Genomic DNA, 19,055 nt, shown 5'->3' with positions numbered 1-19,055 from the left:
AAATTTCAAAATATGTGCATATTTTTTACGCAATTATTTTATTACTTTGCTTTCGTGTAATATTTTTTGCTACAATTTAAGACTAATGTATGTTACTTAAGATTTATAAAAAATTATTTATGGCGTATCTAAATATGCAATGTATGTATGTACAAACATACAAAGTACAAGTAAATATATTGAATGTTAGTTTCTTGATTTATATTTAAACTTAAATTTGCTTGCATGATTTTGCTTATCAGTTCATTATTCTCCATAATATATATTATAATAATATAGTTATTGAATTGAGTGTTGAATATAATGTTGTTGTGTTTATGCATATGTAAATACACTCATGTTCCACACTAGTGTCGATTTTAACGACCACAATTTCTAGTTTTACTTGTATGTATATAAAATATAAAATGCATGTAAAATCAGTTTTTTTTTTAATGTTACTTATTTATAGTATATTGGGGGATTTATAGGCGTACAATATGTAGTTACATATGTAATAAATTGTATTGTTGCTGCTGCTACTAATGATGCAACTATTAATGCCAATATGACCTTCTTTTGTCTTAGTGTTTTAAAATATTTTAGTACGTACGTACACAGCTTATTATTGTTACGGTTTAAGATTTAATGGTAGGGCTTCATTGTTTGTTGATTTGCGTCTATACCACACCACATGCTTTACGCGATGCAAGTTGATGAAACGTGAAACGTGTAACAAAAATTAAGTGAAAACTTAAGCAAAGTATTAAAAGTATTTAACACATAATAGGATGATAATGTTATAAATAAAAAAAAGTTTTGTATAATACTTTTGGCATTTCTCGCTGCTAAATAAAAAGACAGGCAATTCTATGCATGTCATGTAACTTTGTATACAGTCTTTATGCTGATTGGCTTGCTAGTATTTCCCATTACGATGCCTTGGCAAATTGTATGACGGAGCTCATACGCATCACCTTGGCGCCATTGGTGGCATCTGGCGTCACTGATGACGATGGTACAACGGATGTAATGGTGGCAGCACTTTCGCCACTGCTTCTGCTGATCCCAATGGTGGGCTCGCCCTCGTTCATGTAATGCTTTCGCTTGCGTAGCGGCAATGTCATCACATTGCGATCAGCCATCATCAAGGAATCGCTCTCAGGAGACGAGCTGCGCTCCGGCGATTCTGTACTAGACCGCAAGCCAATGGCTGCCTCAACGCGACGTACAATGTCCGAGTTGGGTAGGGCAGATCTGCAAGAGTAGTTACAGCAATAAGGTATTTGAATAGGAACAATTTACTCGAAGCTAGATTCGAAGATACTTACTCATATTTTGGTACTGGTGCATAGCCTTTATGGAGTCCATGACGTGCCAAATCACCGCGCTTGAAATGATCGATGAGCACATTTGCCTCGTGGGCATCATCATAAGTAGCGGACAAATCATTCAATTGCAAAGTAGATTGATTAGAATTTTGCGTGGAAGGAGGTGAGGCTGTCGATGTTGGGCTGACTCCATGTCCACGGCGCAGCTGCATCATTTGCCAAGCGGCTGTTTGTACATCGTTCTCGTCTTCGTTGTGGTCATGTGCATTACTGTTCGCATTTTTTCTGTCATCCAAGTCGTTGTCATGATCCAGACGTGCAATGCTGGCCGCCTCGAGGAGTGCAGGATTAATAGTTAAGCCAGATACCGATGAATGCTTTGGCGGCGTTTGTAAATCGACTAAACAGGGTAAACCTATCGCCGGTGGCTGCTGTTGATAATACATCATCTGTGAAGGGGGCTGCTGCATGCTAAGATCTGTGGGCAACTCCTCATCCGGGTAGTTGTGCACGTGCTGAGCACTGGAAACGCCGCTGTCACAACTGAGGGCTTCCGGCTCGGTTGTCACTGACGTCGCAACAAGCTGTGGTTGCGGCGATGCCCGGCTGCTTAATGGCGAGTATGTAGAACTGATTGAGCTTGGCGAGAAAGGCGACCGCGATGGCGATGGCGATGGCTCAGCAGCTACTACTGCTGCTACTTTAATGCCACGTGATTGACGTGACTTTTTGACAGCATGGGGTGAGCCGGGCGGCGAGTTATTGCTGCTCTCCGAATTGCTGATAACAGAGGTGGAAGAAGTAGAGCTACTGCTCGCTGCTGCCGCTGACCCCTCAACCTCGTCATCGGGAATTTCATTGGCATGACCTTTGATATGGGCTTCCATTTCTTTCTTGTTTTTAAAGGTCTCGTCGCAAATAGTGCATTTGTAGCACTTGGCACCGTAATGTTGAACTCTATGTAATTTGAGTACATGATTATAGCCAAAATCACGGAAGCATATGTCACAGTGATAGGGTTTCTCTCCAGTGTGAGTGCGTGAGTGCACTTTGAGTTGTTTGGAGCAGGTGAATCCTTTGCCACATCCTGCCTCCGGGCACTTGTAGGGCTTCTCGCCAGTGTGCGTGCGCATATGGATCACCAACTGGCCGGATTGTATAAATGTCTTATCGCACACGGAACACTTGTGAGGACGCTCGCCTGTGTGTATACGCATATGGCGATGCAGCTTTCCAGAGTGTTCGAACGCACGTCCACAGACATCGCACTTGTATGGTCGCTCCTTTGTGTGGATGCGTCTGTGCACCTGCAGGTTCTCCTTGACACTGAACAACTTATGGCAGAACTCGCACTCGAACGGACGCTCGCCGGTGTGCGTCCGGTAATGTCGAATCTGCAATGGATGCAATGGATACACATACATTAGATATTTTAATTCGTAGCAGGCGTGTTACTGAAATATTAAACTTTATTCACAGCTGATCAGTACAGACCGAAACGGCATCAAACATCAATGTACATTTACATACATACATACATATTTAGTACCTATTATGTACACAAAATAATTTGTTCTTTCTACATACGCATACAATGTAACTGTAACTTTCTCATTTATTATTATTCTAAAAGGCCTCTCTCTCCATCCCTGACCTTATATCTGTCCATATACAAAAATTTAGAATAACGATTTTATATGTATGTATACACAATAACTTTTAGTTTATTTTAGTTTCAATTAGATAAAAACTTAAAAGACACTGAAGTTTTTTTGTATACATCAAAAATTGTCGGGCTTCAGTATATTTGGAATGTAATGATTGTACTTAGACCTAATGCACTTTTTGGTATACTAGTGTACATTCGGTATACAGGCCTTCACACTGTGTAACTCTTATTGAAAACAATCAATTGTAGCTTGCTAAGTTTTAAATAAAAATTGTAAAGATTCTTATTAGCTAAGTTAACTCACCAATCGTGCGGGCACAGCAAATGTTTTCTGGCAGACGTTGCATTGATATGGATCAGCTCCAGCTGCCACATTTGCCATTGGCTTGATGGTCGGACTCTTTGGAATGCCTATTGGTAGACCCGCATCGTTCAGTTCAATGGGCAGGGCGGTAGCTCCTGTACCCAAGGCACCACTACCCTTTAAGCTCAAGGCCATATCCGCATTCTTGGCGTGCGACTTGGTATGTGAAGTGTGCGCCGATTTGCTGCCAAAGGTCATGCCGCACTGCTCGCACTTGAATTGTGGCTTGTTGGTGTTCGGTTTTCGTGGAGCAGCAGCAACTGTAGTCGCCTTAGATATGGTTGCAGCTTCAAGTGCATGCGGCAACTCTGACTTGATTTGAGGTTGGGCTACTGATACTGGTGCTCCCGCTGATGATGATGTTATATTTATAATACTTTCATGCTGTTGTTGTTGCAGGACGAGCTGGTAGTTAGTGAGTTGCTGATGTTCCTGTAACTGCAACTGTCGTTGCTGTGGTGTCTGCAACAGCTCGTAATGCTCATTCCCGTTAGTCGGGGCTAAGCTACTCCCAATACCACTGCTCGTCGTAATGAGCGGTGTCTGAATGCAATACTGTGACTGGTTGGGTTGCTCTGTCTTTATCAGCAACTGATTAGCTGAGTAGTACACCATATTGTTGGATGAATCTGCAAGGAAACAACCAAAGAATTTGATTATTTTATTTTGTTGAGTGTCCAAAAAAGTAGTTTCATTATAATTTGTATAGGTTTTTATTGCCAATCAATTGAATGACACTCCAAGGCAATTTGTGTATTGCCGTGAGCAATTTGCGTTGCACTACCTATTAATACTCTCTGAGATCTATACGTCTAACAGACAGAATAATATTTTATACAATCTTTATTGACTTACAAACATTACAGAGACTAACTATGAACTATGATTGCTCACAAACTACATATGTGAAAATGATTTTGAATTCATAAAATAATTAAAAAATTCAAATACATTAATAGGAGGCAGAAGGACGCCTCTCCGACCCAATAAAGCCTTTTTTCATGATCACCGTCAACAGCCGATAAAAAATATCGTTTAAATTTTTGGCAATACTCGTTACTCTCGCAGTAGATCAAATTTTTGCCACTCGCACTGCTTTTCGAGCAAATCGAAAAGAACGAATCGCACTTAATACATGCAATATTAACTACATACTATGATTCCTCGGGATCCTCGGAATGGTTGCGATCAAAAAAATCTTTGTTTCTGATTTTTATATTCAATATAAAAATTAATAAATATCTTGTATCGCCAAGCTAAATCTAAAGCAAAATAAGAACCCTATAAGGGACCTTGGTATTGAGGAAAAACCAGTAAGGGATGGGTGTCACACAACCAAAAAAAAAAAAAAGAAAAACCACCCTGTGTATTTAGACGACGTAGTTTGGTCTTACAACAGCTCTTTATATTAAAAGAAGACGCATAGGTTTCGGGGATAAAAATGAGGAACTTATGAGAGAGGCATAGAAAGGGAAGAGAGCCAATACGCATTAACACAAATTTCCCAAGTTGGAAATTTCTGTTTTTTGGTTTTTGCTTCAAAAGCTTTATAACCGGCATTTTCTTAGTATTCTCACCACTTTTTGTTATTCAAAAAATATGTACACCGAAACAAAATGGCGAAAATGATGTCAAGTTTTCATTCATTCTTAGGAATTACCTTTTCGGTTTGTCTTTTTTGGTGAAACTTTAACGCTTGGCTTAACTTTAGATATATCCTTGAGATCCTTGCATGACTTAGTAAATGTGTCCTTTGTTCCGTTTTGCTTGGCTGACCAAGACTTTTTTCCGATTTGGGCTTCAGTCATTGTGTTTATGATTACGAAATTGTTATGAAGTTCTAACGGGTGTTGTGTGAGAGGTGTTGCTTCGTGCATCAAATTACCATTTTTTATAGTTATAGACTGTCCATTTATAGGTATACATTTTCGTATGATATCTGAGATTTTTACAACAATTTTTAAGCAATGCAGTTTTTGAGTCTTATCAATATATATTCATACTAGGCAATCCAGATGATAATCAGACTTTTTTTATTTGTATTAATCTTTGTAAATCAGTCGCATTTTTCTTGTGGCAGTCTCAAGATTTTTATAAAAGATACGTTTCATATAAGAAATATTTGTTCTTAAACTAGAATCTTCATTTTGCGAGAAATCTTTTGCTTAATAACATGTTTTTTAAGAATTTTAATAATTTTTTTTAAATCCCTTAAAGATTGTTTAACGGGGAGTTGTTGATGGTGGTTATATTGGACGAGGGGTTGACTGGTCTGACCTAATGACTTATTCATGCGCATTTTTCTGAATGATCTTAAGATATTGTCCATTGAAAAATCGGTCATCTTAAAGCATGCACACATCTACGTCACACATGCAATCGAGCACACACACACACACACACACACTGTAAGGGCAGAGCAGGTTAAGAATTGGAGTTCACATTGCCGAGCGCGAAGTTCTACGTTTGCTGGTGCACGGGAGACTGGTGGGTGAGCTGCCGAAAAGTACGCGTGAGCCCAAAAACCCAAACCAAACCAAACCAAATTGGACCAACCAACCAACCACCACCACCACAACACACTCTAAGCAAGCAAGCCCATTGATCTGTCGAGTAAAGAAAATTTCCCAACTGCACGACGCACATTTTCAATAGGAAAAGCGATGAGCAAGTTTCCCCATTTCCCATTTCAACGATACACTGCGTTGTTTGAGTGAGGAAATATTTGAGTGATTTTCACTTTGACTGCCATTCTATTATATGAGCATGGTTAGAAGCTTTTGAGTTTATTTCTGTTGTGATAAATGACTCATCCATGCAAGTAATCGAAATCATATCATTTAGATAAACAAAAAAAATCATTGTTCATGATTTAAACGCAATAGTTTTTGTAGCTTTACAATTCATTAATTTATGTAAGTATATGTTTATTAATTATAGTTTTCAATTCAGTATTATATAATATTTTTATTAAATTAAGCTTTATTTTGCATTTTTTGATTCAAGTATTAATTTGTGCATTTTTTTAAGGACGTCTGTAAATAATGAAATCTATTGACATTATTCTAACTTTTTGATATATGTACATGTACATACATATGTATGTGATTCTAATAGAATCCTGATCTTAACTTCGAAAAAAATTATAATTTTAATTATACATACATATGTACAAATATTTAGTGTAAGTTATTGGGTTACAAAAAAGACTTCAATTTTTTTTTGATTTTGCTCACACACTTAAAGTGTGTTGTTATGTGCCTCTCCTCGTCACACAATTCGTTAAACTGGCGCAAAAGTTCATTAACATTCGACACAAAAACTATTTTCGTCTATATGCGTATACGTATAGTTGTGTGTGTAAATGTACACATATATATGTGTGTACATACGTATGTATGTGTGTGACGGCTAACAAAATGTTGGATCTCGTAAACGCACACACATACATACATGTGTACTTATAAATAAATGCAGTAGTCCATCTCTGTTATTTGGATTCAACGAATGTATAGAAACTAATAACGATGAAGAAACGCAACAAAAGTACATGTGTATGTACATATGTGTGCATGTATGTATGTATGTATATAACTTGAGGTTAATAGCACCACACTGTGCACGACGATTCGGTCAATGATCGTAGGAAGCTCGGCCTTTCCCCTAATCGCTTCACAGAGAAATTCTCGTCGTTCCTAAGAAGTTGATCTGAGTACCGTTATATTGTTGGGATAGATCCGAATAGAGCGGGTCTAGCATGAAACTGGTATTTTGGAATATTTTCCCTAGAGTTTAGCGCCAGTTACGAAATAATTTTTAAGTTGGATAGATCAGTAAAGCTTTATTTCTAATAGGACAACTAAACAAAGAGATTGAGAAACGGCGAAGGGAGAGGAGTTGATCTGAGTGTCAAATCAGGTTTTGTAAAACCCGAATAATAATAAGTAAATTTATACTTACATACATATGTATGTATGTATGTATGTATGTATGTTCATACATATGTAGCAGAGAATTGTATTTTATAGTGTCCGAGATGCATGATTCTGCACGTCAAGTAAAAATGTACATCTGTAGTATATTATCGTTTTGTATGTACATATGTACATACAAATATGTACGTTGTATATGTATTTGTTGGTAATTAATAATTGGCACTACAGGTGATCTTATTTAACATAATTTTAATTAAACAATATCATAACAAATATGTAAGCAATTAAGCAGAAGAAAATATACACTTACTTTTATTTTTCTATTTATGTTTTTTTTGTGCGGGGTAATGCTGAAAAGTGGGAAAACTACAAAATTATATATTACTGCGGAAGTTCTTCAGGGACACAATAAAAACGTTCATGACCGATTATATGTACATATGTATGTACATATGTACATACACATATGTACATACATACATATATTGATAAGCGAATCGTGTGACTTGCGAGAACTACAAATACATACATACTTGTATGCAAGATTGGACTCAATCCCAGACTATTTTAACATTAGTTTCTCAACAATGCTTAGATAAACATTTGTATGTACATACATATGTACATAAGTAAATTTCCTGATGGTTCCGAGTTATAATTCAATTTTGAATTATGGATCAATGTAACGAGTGGATGTCAAGTGAAAATAATATTAATAAATACATTGCTTCACATATATGTTTACCTTTTGTAAACCATTTCGGCAAAAAGTAGTGGCCTTCCTTAATAATTTGTTTAGAACAAAAAAATAACACAAAATTCTAGTTTTGTAATTAATATTTACTTTCAAAGTGATTTCTGAAAATCCGAAAAAGCCAATGACAAAAGTGAACCTTCAAACTTAAGAAATTACTTATAATTTCAAACAAAATTAATAAAAATCAAATTTTATATTTTGTTGATTACATACACAATCACACATAAATACACACAGACACACATACATACATACATATGTATGTAGTTAGGGGTTGACCTAGGTCAAAACTGTGTGAGAAGACGCGAAAGTCGATTTGCGCATGCAAATTCCAATAAGCTGTAGCTGATGTTCCCGAATAGGGTGGACTTGGGTGACAATAGATAGTAGCATTATACTAACTTGAGTGTTCTATTAAATAATGAGCGAACTGATTACGGCAGAGTCTCGTGTAAAATGATCAAACGTTGTGTAATTTAAATACACAAAAACCAGTTGCATATCGCTGACATATTCATACATATATAAATACAGTATGTCAAGAAACTCTTTACACACTGAACAAAAACACATATTTTTTGACTTTGCATGCAAAAATAACGCCTTTAGTTATTATTTTTCAATATTTTTTTAATGCAGATCTATTATTTAGCAAATTTCAAATTAGTATGTACAAAAATAAAAACAATATAACGAAAGGGAAAATTTTAAATCAACAAAATATAAGTTTACACATTTTTGACACTGTCAAGAAAGTGTTTACACACTTTAGTTTTCGATTCTGTTTTGTCCTATTTTTCGAAAAAACTGTACTTTATTGTTATCTATGCTTCTGCACTATTCGCTATTTTTGCATTCCTTTTCATTCAATTGCGAAATTTTGCTACGCACTTGTCAAAAAGCTGATTTTTAAATTATTTAACATGACTGGAGCTAGATTGACTTATGAAGTTACCCAATTGACTTATTATAGTCACCAAATTGGAAAATCTGTAGCTTAGCTGGTGGAGCTACTTGGGGTATCGCGAAAAATAATTTATAATGCTCCAAATCGAGCCGAAAATGAAGAAAAACGGGAAGCAAAGTGTGGAAATGGTCGAAAAATGGATATTGACGAGCGGGCAGACCGCCTTAAAATGGGCAAGGTTCGTCAAAACCCCCAAATTTTGATCAGGACCCATGCTAAGGAGTTGGAAGAAGGGTGTGACACGGTCAATTCGCATGAAATCGTCCGCCAACTAATTCTGCGGAACAAATACTATTTTCCCAATTTTACTGTCAGAATGATGTTGCGCTGATGTAAGGCTGTTAACGGCTTGTGCCATACTCTAGTTGGTCCATCATTGTAGTATAGCATTATTTTGGTTTGGACATAGAATACGACGTCATCCCAATAGTTTTCCGGCGTGATTCTCATGTTGAAAGCCAAAATTTAAACGTTTTCAACATTTACCTTCGAATGCAGCGGCTTCTTACGCGCAACCGTTTCAACGGTTGAAGAGTGTTTGCTCCGCAGAATTAGTTAGCGGACGGTTTCATTTGAATTGACCATGTCACACTCTTCTTCCAACTCCTTGGCATGGGTTCTGATCAAAATTTGGGGGTTTTGACGAACCTTGCCCATTTTAAGGCGGTCTGCCCGCTCGTCAATATCCATTTTTCGACCATTTCCACACTTTGCTTCCCGTTTTTCTTCATTTTCGGCTCGATTTGGAGCATTATAAATTATTTTTCGCGATACCCCAAGTAGCTCCACCAGCTAAGCTACAGATTTTCCAATTTGGTGACTATAATAAGTCAATTGGGTAACTTCATAAGTCAATCTAGCTCCAGTCATGTTAAATAATTTAAAAATCAGCTTTTTGACAAGTGCGTAGCAAAATTTCGCAATTGAATGAAAAGGAATGCAAAAATAGCGAATAGTGCAGAAGCATAGATAACAATAAAGTACAGTTTTTTCGAAAAATAGGACAAAACAGAATCGAAAACTAAAGTGTGTAAACACTTTCTTGACAGTGTCAAAAATGTGTAAACTTATATTTTGTTGATTTAAAATTTTCCCTTTCGTTATATTGTTTTTATTTTTGTACATACTAATTTGAAATTTGCTAAATAATAGATCTGCATTAAAAAAATATTGAAAAATAATAACTAAAGGCGTTAAATTTGCATGCAAAGTCAAAAAATATGTGTTTTTTTCAGTGTGTAAAGAGTTTCTTGACATACTGTACATACATACATATACATATGAATGTACTATAATTAATATTCATACCAACAAATGTTTTTTTGTTAGAATGTACATAAATACTTACATATTCACATACATACATTATGTGTGTACATATTTGCGTGTCAAACGTGCGAATGCAGAATCAATGTACAATTCAAAGCTAAAAAAAGCAACCCCATGTACATACATATGTATGTACATACAGACAAACATTGCTGATATGTCGCGAAATCAACATCAGCAGTGGAAGCTTAAAGTAAAGGCTGTCCTTTTATTTACAAGCTTCTTATACATACATATGTATGTATGTATGTAATTGCCTTCAAACTCCCTGCACTGCCTGCATGCAAGTCGCATATACATACCGTGTACAACAACAACAATAACAGCCACATTGTGATTACTCATTGCAAGTTCGAACATTATATATGTACATATGTATGTATGTATGTTGTGTGTTGTACGAAGTGTACACACTCACCCACAATGTGGCACCGAGAGTTGCCCCATGCCAGATGCTTCGTTGAAAATCCATGCACACCCTCCTTATCGTCACACAAGCGGGGCTCACTTAAAATGCCTTCCAACGAGCAGTGCGGCGTTGAAAACAGTTGCACGCCCTCCACGTGTAGTTCAAGTTCAAGACAAAAGAAGCAAAGCAAGCACACGAGCAACCGATTTAGAGAGAGCGAGAGTACGGTGCGAACGTCGACGTGCGTCGCTGCCTCTGCTGACGCTAGCTGTCTGCAGCTGACGCCGACGACAACGCAGGCGACAACACAGACACTGAAGAGTGCAATTTTTTAATTTATGTATGTACATATTGTACATACACGTATCATTTTGTGAATGTTATAATATATGTATGTATGTACGTACATACATACATATGTATGTGTACTTTTAAGTTATAACATTTCATTGTAAGTTTTTCTGTGAGATTTTATTACAAGTTTTTAAAAGTTGTTCAATAACATGCTTCGCTCAGCTCATACATACATACATACTTCGCTCAAACGACGCCAAAGCAACCTCATTCCCTGCTTGCCATACAAAAAGGTCAATAACCTACCGAAAGCTCATGATAATTCTTTGTATTTTGTTGAATTTTCGAAAAGGTAAAGAAAAGAAACCCGAATACAGAAAATAGCTCATACGTACACGCGTGGACATACATACATACATATGTATATATCCACACGGTATATACATGCATATGTATGTATGTATATGTGCACATGCCCAAACTTACGTACATATGTATGTGCATATGTATATGATTTTATTTAAGTACATACATATGTATGTATGTACATGTACGTACATACTGCATCTGAGACTGGGTGTGTGTAAATTACTCCACACGAAACCGAAATTTCAGCTGTTGTAGGGTTGGGGGATCGTATTGTGGTCTTGTTTGCGGCAGTTGCTTAGATCGTACAATAGCAGTAGTAGCAATAATAAATTCATATGTACATATGTAATGTATGTATGTAATGTATGCAGGTACATACATATGTATGTACATACTTATGTACTAAGAATATGAGCGAGAATAAAAGGAAAATCCGATATGTATGTTTGTAAATACAACTGAACTTCAATGTAAATTGTATGTATGTATGCAATTATAAATGAATTTTATAATGAAATTTTCGAGTTTTTTAATAAATCATAAAGTTAAACTTTAAAACTGATATTCAGCTCGAATGCAATTTGGATAATTTCTACACACTTAATTTTCGATTCTGACCATATGAAGAGCTTTAGACAAAAACAGAAAGACCAAAAAAATTGAATGAAACAACCGAAAAATTATAAATTATTTTGGTCTTTTTTTATACCCGCTACCCATAGGGTTAAAGGGTATTATAACTTTGTGCCGGCAGGAAATGTATGTATGTAACACGTAGAAGGAGGCATCTCCCTATAAAGTACATATTCTTGATCGGCGTCAACAACAAAGACGATCTAGCCATGTCCGTCTGTCCGTCTGTCCGTATGAACACCTAGATCTCAGAGACTATGAGAGATAGAGCTATACATTTTCGACAGCATTTGTTATGTTTGCACGCAAATCAAGTTTGTTTCAAATTTTTGCCACGCCTGCTTCCGCCCCCGCAAATCAACAAACATCGAATAACAAGCTTAGTTTTAAAGCTGGTATATATAATAATAGCTATAGTAATTGTAATTCCTGATAATTTGGTTGCGATCAGTTAAAAATTGTGGAAGTTATTAAGGAAATAAATATTATATGGACAAAAACGCCTACTTACTAGGGGTCTGAGTTGCTTTGGCTGACAATCTTGTTTATTGTGTCGTATATGGTATATTTTAATTATAGTACTATATAAATATACCAAATATACCATTTGACACATTTTAAAGTATTTTTTAAAGTATTTTTGGTATATTTGGAAATTAATACCGCAATATTTTGCATTTATTCAATATGGGTAGCGGGTATCTCACAGTCGAGCACACTCGACTGTAGCTTTTTTACTTGTTTTTTAATAAACCCATAATGTTTAAACATATAATCTTTTTATTGTGAATATAGGTTCCGTATAGAATCTAGTGTTTTACCTAATGGACACAACAAACAATACAGCAAGTTAGCTCAATTCACTACGCAGATGTCTCAAAATATTTATTATCCTTTGCATTAATTAGGACTAGATATTATACAACAAAAAGTGCATCAATGTGGTGCAGCAAATGGCCGATATATGTATATTGCACATGTTTGAAATGTTCTCGATTAAGTTCGAATTTTTGTATGTATATCGTCAAATACCTGTTTGTTTGGGCAATGAATTAGTGCTCACACACACATGTATAAATATATATATACATACTTGTTCAGTCGCTACCTTTTTTGGCAAAACTAGTTTTGCAGGTTGGCGAGAGCGAAGTTCGAGGTAGTTTTTTTTTGGGTAGAATCTCTTCGTCACAAAATGTAGACTTGTATGAATACATACATACATACATATGTCGCATTTTTGAAATAAATTACTGACCAAACCTAAGATTTGTTTACGAGGATAGATCTTAGTAAGCAGTAGTTGCAGATGCCCTCATTTAATGATCAGTCAAAAACTGATGAGCCATACATACATACATACATACATACATACATCAATGAAAATACGCATATACAAAATATAATGTTCACAAAGAAAGTGAGATATTGAGTGGATAAAAGCTGGCTAGCAAGCCTGGGTACAGCAGGCAACTTCTAAAAATGTTTTGTATTGTTGTTGCTGTTTGTTCAAGCGAAGGACAGCAGCACTCAAACTTGCATTTAGATGCACACAGATGAATATGATACAATAAGTAAGAAAGCGAAAGTCTTAAAAGATTAAGTTTTAAAATATACTAAATAAGTATACCGTAAAAATACTAAAAAAAAATATACCAACTGGTATTTTAGTTATTCGCAACCAAGCTTTCATGAATAATGGAGAGTTTAAATATTATTCTATGTACCAAATTTCAATTCTAGCTGTAATTACACTTGTTAGTCGATTTTTGTCGATTTGCGAGGCGGAAGTGGGCATGGCAAAAATTAGCTTTATGAAAGCGCAGCGAATACGCATCGACAGGTTGCAGAAGATGGTCACACTCTTTATGAGTGTAATTACCATATAAACCATATGAAGTTTATCCAAATATTGTATATTCGATTTTAATAATACCCGTAACCCATAAATAAAGTATATATGTGTATTTTTGATCAGCGTCTACAGCCGAGACGATATAGCAATGCTCGTCTGTCTGCCTGTCCTGGGTCTCTGAGATATACATATGTATGTAGATAGATATTTTGACAGCACGGAGATCAAGTTTGTTTTACATTTGTATCACGCCCCCTTCCGTTATCAGGATCAGATAAAATTGTAGAAGTTGTGGAAAATTGCTCCATCTGAGGGATCTAAATTGCCTTGCTTGACGATCTGGTATATTTTGTACTGGTATATTTATAATGTAATAGTATGTCAATATACCAAATAGGTTTATTTAAAATTAGTACTATTCAAAAATAATTTGTCAACTTTTTGTTTATTGTTACTTTACGGAAATTCATTGCGAAAAGAGGTTAGGTTTAGGTGTGTGAACATATGAATATGAAGGAGCACATACATAATATGTATATATATATATGTATTACATATGTCATCTTTAAGACACCTGAATTAAATACAATTTCATTGTATTTAATAAACTATAAATATTCAAATTTTAACACTTTTAAAAGAATTTAAATCATTATTATTATCAAAACAAGTAAGAAAGTTACAGTCGAGTGTGCTCGACTGTGAGATACCCGCTACCCACTTTTAATAAAGGCAAAATATTGCGGTATCATTTTCAAAATATACCGAAAATACTAAAAATATAACAAATGGTATGTTTGGTATATCGATATAGTACACCATTCAAAATATACCATAGATGGCACAATGTGCCAGATTGTCGGCCAAAGCAACTCAGACCCCTAGTAAGTAGGCGTTTTTGCCCATACAAAAGTATTTCTTTAATAACTTCCACAATTTATCTGATAGCAACCAAATTTTCAGGAATCATAACTACCATAGTTATTACTGTATATACCAAAATTCGCAACTCTAGCTTTTAAATTAGGCTTGTTATTCGATTTTTTTGATTTGCGGGGGCGGAAGTGGGCGTGGCAAAAATTTGAAACAAACTTGATCTGCGTGCAAACATAACAAATGCTGTCGAAAATTATAGCCCTATCTCTTATAGTCTCTGAGATCTAGGTGTTCATACGGACAGACGGACAGATACACAGACGGACAGACGGACATGGCTATATCGTCTCGGCTGTTGATGCTGATCAAGAATATATATACTTTATAGGGTCGGAGATGCCTTCTTCTACCTGTTACATACATTTCCTGCCGGCACAAAGTTATAATACCCTTCTACCCTATGGGTAGCGGGTATAAAAATGGAAAAGCTTGCTCTGAATAATTTATTAGTATTACTGAAGTGTTTGCTCATTTACATTGCATTAAATGCATAACTGTTTAAAATCAATTTAATTAATTTATTTTTTTGGCTCGCAATAATCAAATGATTTAAGAAATGCACATCGTTAGCTTACTACAAGACCATCACAATTCAAATAGAAAATTTGTAGTATTTTTTTAATTTTCAGTCAAAGTAAGCAAACGACATATGTAGATAATAAAAATAAACAGACATTGTTAGATTCTACCTTTTTTATACCACATCACTCTTTATTTGCATTCATTTCATTTGATATTCTTTTTTACTAATGTATTTTATGATTTACGATTTCGCATCATCCCAACTTCCTTTGCAAAAACAAAATGTCGCATTCGTAAATACTCCACTATCAATTGCCTAGATTACCCAACAACGCTTCCAAATGTATGTAGTTAATGTTGGTGGTGCCTGATTTTAGTTATTTTTGTATTTTGTGTTTTGCCTGCTTGTTGACGCTGGTACTGACCTTCAGACGCTAAATTAGCAAAAATGTAGATAAAATACAAACATACATGTACGTATGTATGTACATAAAAGTACTACTCACCTAACACAAAAAAAGTTGATATTGTGTGCATGCAGCCTTTAAACTTCCTCGCAATTGCGCAATACAAGTTAAATCAATAAATATTGTGTTGAGCCGAGTTCAAAGATGTAACGCTACCCAAGATAATGATAAGAACACATACATATCTACATTATTATACAATTCTGTATGCAGTATGTACATATATGCAATCAGTTACTGATCACTTAATAAATCACTCTTTCACCTATTTTCAAGTAGCGTGCCAACCTTTATGGTTGTATGTTATTATGGGTGAGTCACAAAATAGAGTGGAATGACTCACTCATTATTAGGAAACCCCTTGATATGGAACCAATTGATAAATATGAAAATAACTGAAAAGATAGTCTAAATAGCTTTATAGGCCTGAGAGTTCTTATGAGTCAAGGGGCCGCGAAAGTTGAGTCACAAGGTGGTCAAAATTTGTTGGGGGTGGGTATAAGTTGCTTTGACTATGAATAATCTTTAGTGACTTTCGCAAATCACTTAGTGCATCATTTTTTCCACTTTCATAGATTCTATTCTGCAATTCTGTCCCTTACATGAACTATATATAGTATAAGATGTAAATAATTAGTAGCATATGAAATACCTTGTTGAGACTTTCCGCACGGGTGATAAAGTCAAATCTTCAACATAAATAAGTATTCAATCAATGAAATAATTAAATTGATTTTTAAAATTGCTTATTTTTGGTTTTGTTTTTCGCTATAATTATTTTTTCGTCTGACTTTATTTACTTTTGCATACCCCAATAGCTATTTGAATTATTCGACTTTGCCGACTTGGCAGTTGCATCACAGATTAGATTAGAACCTTCTAGCAGATGCCTTAGGGATGAATGCGAAATGGAGCTTCACGTTAATCCTTAACTGCTTAAACAATGTATATGACATAAGTCGATACATTTGAATGTGCTCAACTGCGCAATACTTGCTACTAAACATTTGTTGATCGAATAATCATTGTAGCTTTCCTAATTGTTTTGAATGTAAATGTTTCGCCTCATTTTCTTTAAAAGGCATCAATTTACGATTCAAGATTACTAAGCAGTTTTCATTATCGACTAGTTTACCTAATATAAATATATTTTGACATTCTTATGTTACATGAAACTTACCATAAAATTCAAATTAAATCGATGCAAGATTATTTGATAAAATACTCCGATTGGGTTGTTTTACAATCAGTATCCTATTGTATTTCGTATGTTTGCTTTGAAAGTTATTTTGTAAAATACTTGTTGTTAAGCCAATCGACAAACTCGAAGTTAATAAAGAAATGTTTCACACTTGTTTAAGTGTGCATTAGTCGTTCCGGTTTGAGTTGGGTAAATCACTAAAATATAAGGCGTTTGTTGGTTAGAAGAGCTGAGATACGCGAGACGTCAAGAGCGCAAGCTGCTCGACCAAACGAGAGTAGTAGTGATCGCGTTCTGATTCTAAATATTATATAGGAACTAAACTTCGCAGTTCACGCAGTCTATTCGACTGTTCTTAATAGTGATAGTGTCTTTAGAGAGGGAGAGCTGCTCGGTCTCATGTACATCAATATGTGAGTGCGCGCACAAACACACACACTTGTGTGTGAGTGAGTAGGTGAGAGGCGCTGCTGCGTTGAGCTTTGGCGACGTGCTGCTTGGTGGTTGGCGTGCGTTCTCTGCTGCGGTCGTCTAATACCGGTGCTGTGTGTTTCATACAATTTATATACATACATACATATGAATATATGCATGTGTATGCACGTACGCGCACATACATGTACTATGTGTTTTCAAGTACAATTTGATCTCACTGTTGACAATATTTTTGTTCTTGATATTGTGTAGACACTCACTAGTTATGTGTTCGGTTTCGTATAATCATATGTATCTACATACATACATACATACATATGTATTTATGTATGTACGTACTCACATGAATTTGCAAGTGTGTGGGTGTATCAATTATTATCTTTGGCGTTTTTAATTATTTCAGCGCGAGTGTGAACACTACGTTTTCTACAGCTGCTCTTGTCGCTATTTCCGATGTATTGTTGCGTACATTCACACGCCACTATAAACAATATTGACCTAGGTTAGATGTGTATGTATGCATGTATCTTCACATACATACGTGTAGATATGTTATTAACGACGATTTATTTTTGGATCATTTATTACATAAATATAATTGTTGAATTTATGATTTATCATCTCCATTATGTGAAACAAGCAGTTTACCAAAAAAACTAAATAAATCAGTTATAAGAATTACACTTTTTGTTGTCACAAATAATTACTTAATAATTTGCTAAGTTTCGATTTTGCTTTTAAACGAGCTTTTCGTATTCCCAATTTTTTGTACCAGCAGTTGATTAATAAAATGATTAAAAGTATTTTAGTATTACCGAAATTATATACATATATGTACATACATATGTACATATGGGCTCAAGAACAAAAACGTTGCCGTATACTGTGTTGTCGCGTCGCCAGCTCACTGCGAAGTACGAAATGCTAAATGGCGGTGAGTGTTCAGAATTTGGCGAGAACATGTTGGCAGCGCAGCTTGCGTCAGTGTCGGCAGAATAAGCAGCAGCAGCAGCAGAAGCAGCGACGCCAGCAGAAGCAACTGAAGAATGAAAGCACTTAGTGTGTGTGAGCCGGCATTTGAAGCGGCAGCTGCTGCCCCGCAAATACATACCTTCATACATACATACATATGTATGTATGTACGCACTTACTACACAGATGTACATATATATATAAATATTATAATGTATATGTACATACTGGGAAACGTTAACGCTGAAGCAAATGTTTTTCTTTTTGTGATTCTACAACAAAATTATTTTGTTTACTGTTGTTCTTTTTACATATGTACTGTTACTTTCGGCTATTGCTATTGTTGCTTCGGCATTGGCGTTGGCGTTAGCGTCGAGAGCAGCGTTGACGTTATAATCGACTGGCGCGGTAATGACACCGACAGCGACGTCAACGCGCTCAACTTACTCAATAAAATTTTTATTATCTACTACGCACACGAACGTCAGCTGAGTCGTCGGCGGTAGGATTTTGCGACATTTTTGTAAATGTTGCTTTACTCTGGTACTTGGCATGGATCGCAATCTTTGCTGTCGGTGTTTCTTGTGTATACTCAATTGTAAGTATGTACGTACATACATACATATGTACATAC

At 35.6% G+C, this 19,055-nt stretch overlaps 2 protein-coding genes across 5 annotated transcripts; both read right to left on the bottom strand.

The window, feature by feature from the left end:
• Positions 1-88: 88 nt before the first annotated feature.
• Positions 89-18,420, bottom strand: LOC117564404 (Krueppel homolog 1). 4 transcript variants are annotated; one of them, XM_052002017.1, is made up of 5 exons: positions 18,265-18,419; positions 16,994-17,211; positions 3,284-3,972; positions 1,311-2,704; positions 96-1,236 (listed from the first exon to the last, which is right to left on the bottom strand). In XM_052002017.1, the coding sequence occupies exons 3-5, from the start codon at positions 3,956-3,958 to the stop codon at positions 912-914; spliced, it is 2,394 nt and encodes a 797-aa protein (XP_051857977.1). In that variant the 5' UTR covers positions 3,959-3,972; positions 16,994-17,211; positions 18,265-18,419; the 3' UTR covers positions 96-911. The 4 variants fall into 4 exon arrangements, with proteins under 4 accessions (XP_034099019.2, XP_034099020.2, XP_051857978.1 ...); XM_034243128.2 differs by lacking the exons at positions 16,994-17,211; positions 18,265-18,419 and adding an exon at positions 5,004-5,166 and having other exon boundaries at positions 89-1,236; XM_034243129.2 differs by lacking the exon at positions 16,994-17,211 and having other exon boundaries at positions 95-1,236; positions 18,265-18,420.
• On the bottom strand, positions 5,255-6,238 carry LOC127565009 (uncharacterized). Its single transcript, XM_052002028.1, has one exon. The coding sequence runs from the start codon at positions 5,703-5,705 to the stop codon at positions 5,472-5,474; it is 234 nt and encodes a 77-aa protein (XP_051857988.1). The 5' UTR covers positions 5,706-6,238; the 3' UTR covers positions 5,255-5,471.
• Positions 18,421-19,055: the final 635 nt, after the last annotated feature.

The sequence above is a fragment of the Drosophila albomicans genome, chromosome 2L, assembly GCF_009650485.2.
Source record: "Drosophila albomicans strain 15112-1751.03 chromosome 2L, ASM965048v2, whole genome shotgun sequence".
Lineage (NCBI taxonomy): Eukaryota > Metazoa > Arthropoda > Insecta > Diptera > Drosophilidae > Drosophila > Drosophila albomicans.
This window is presented reverse-complemented; position numbering and strand designations above follow the sequence as displayed.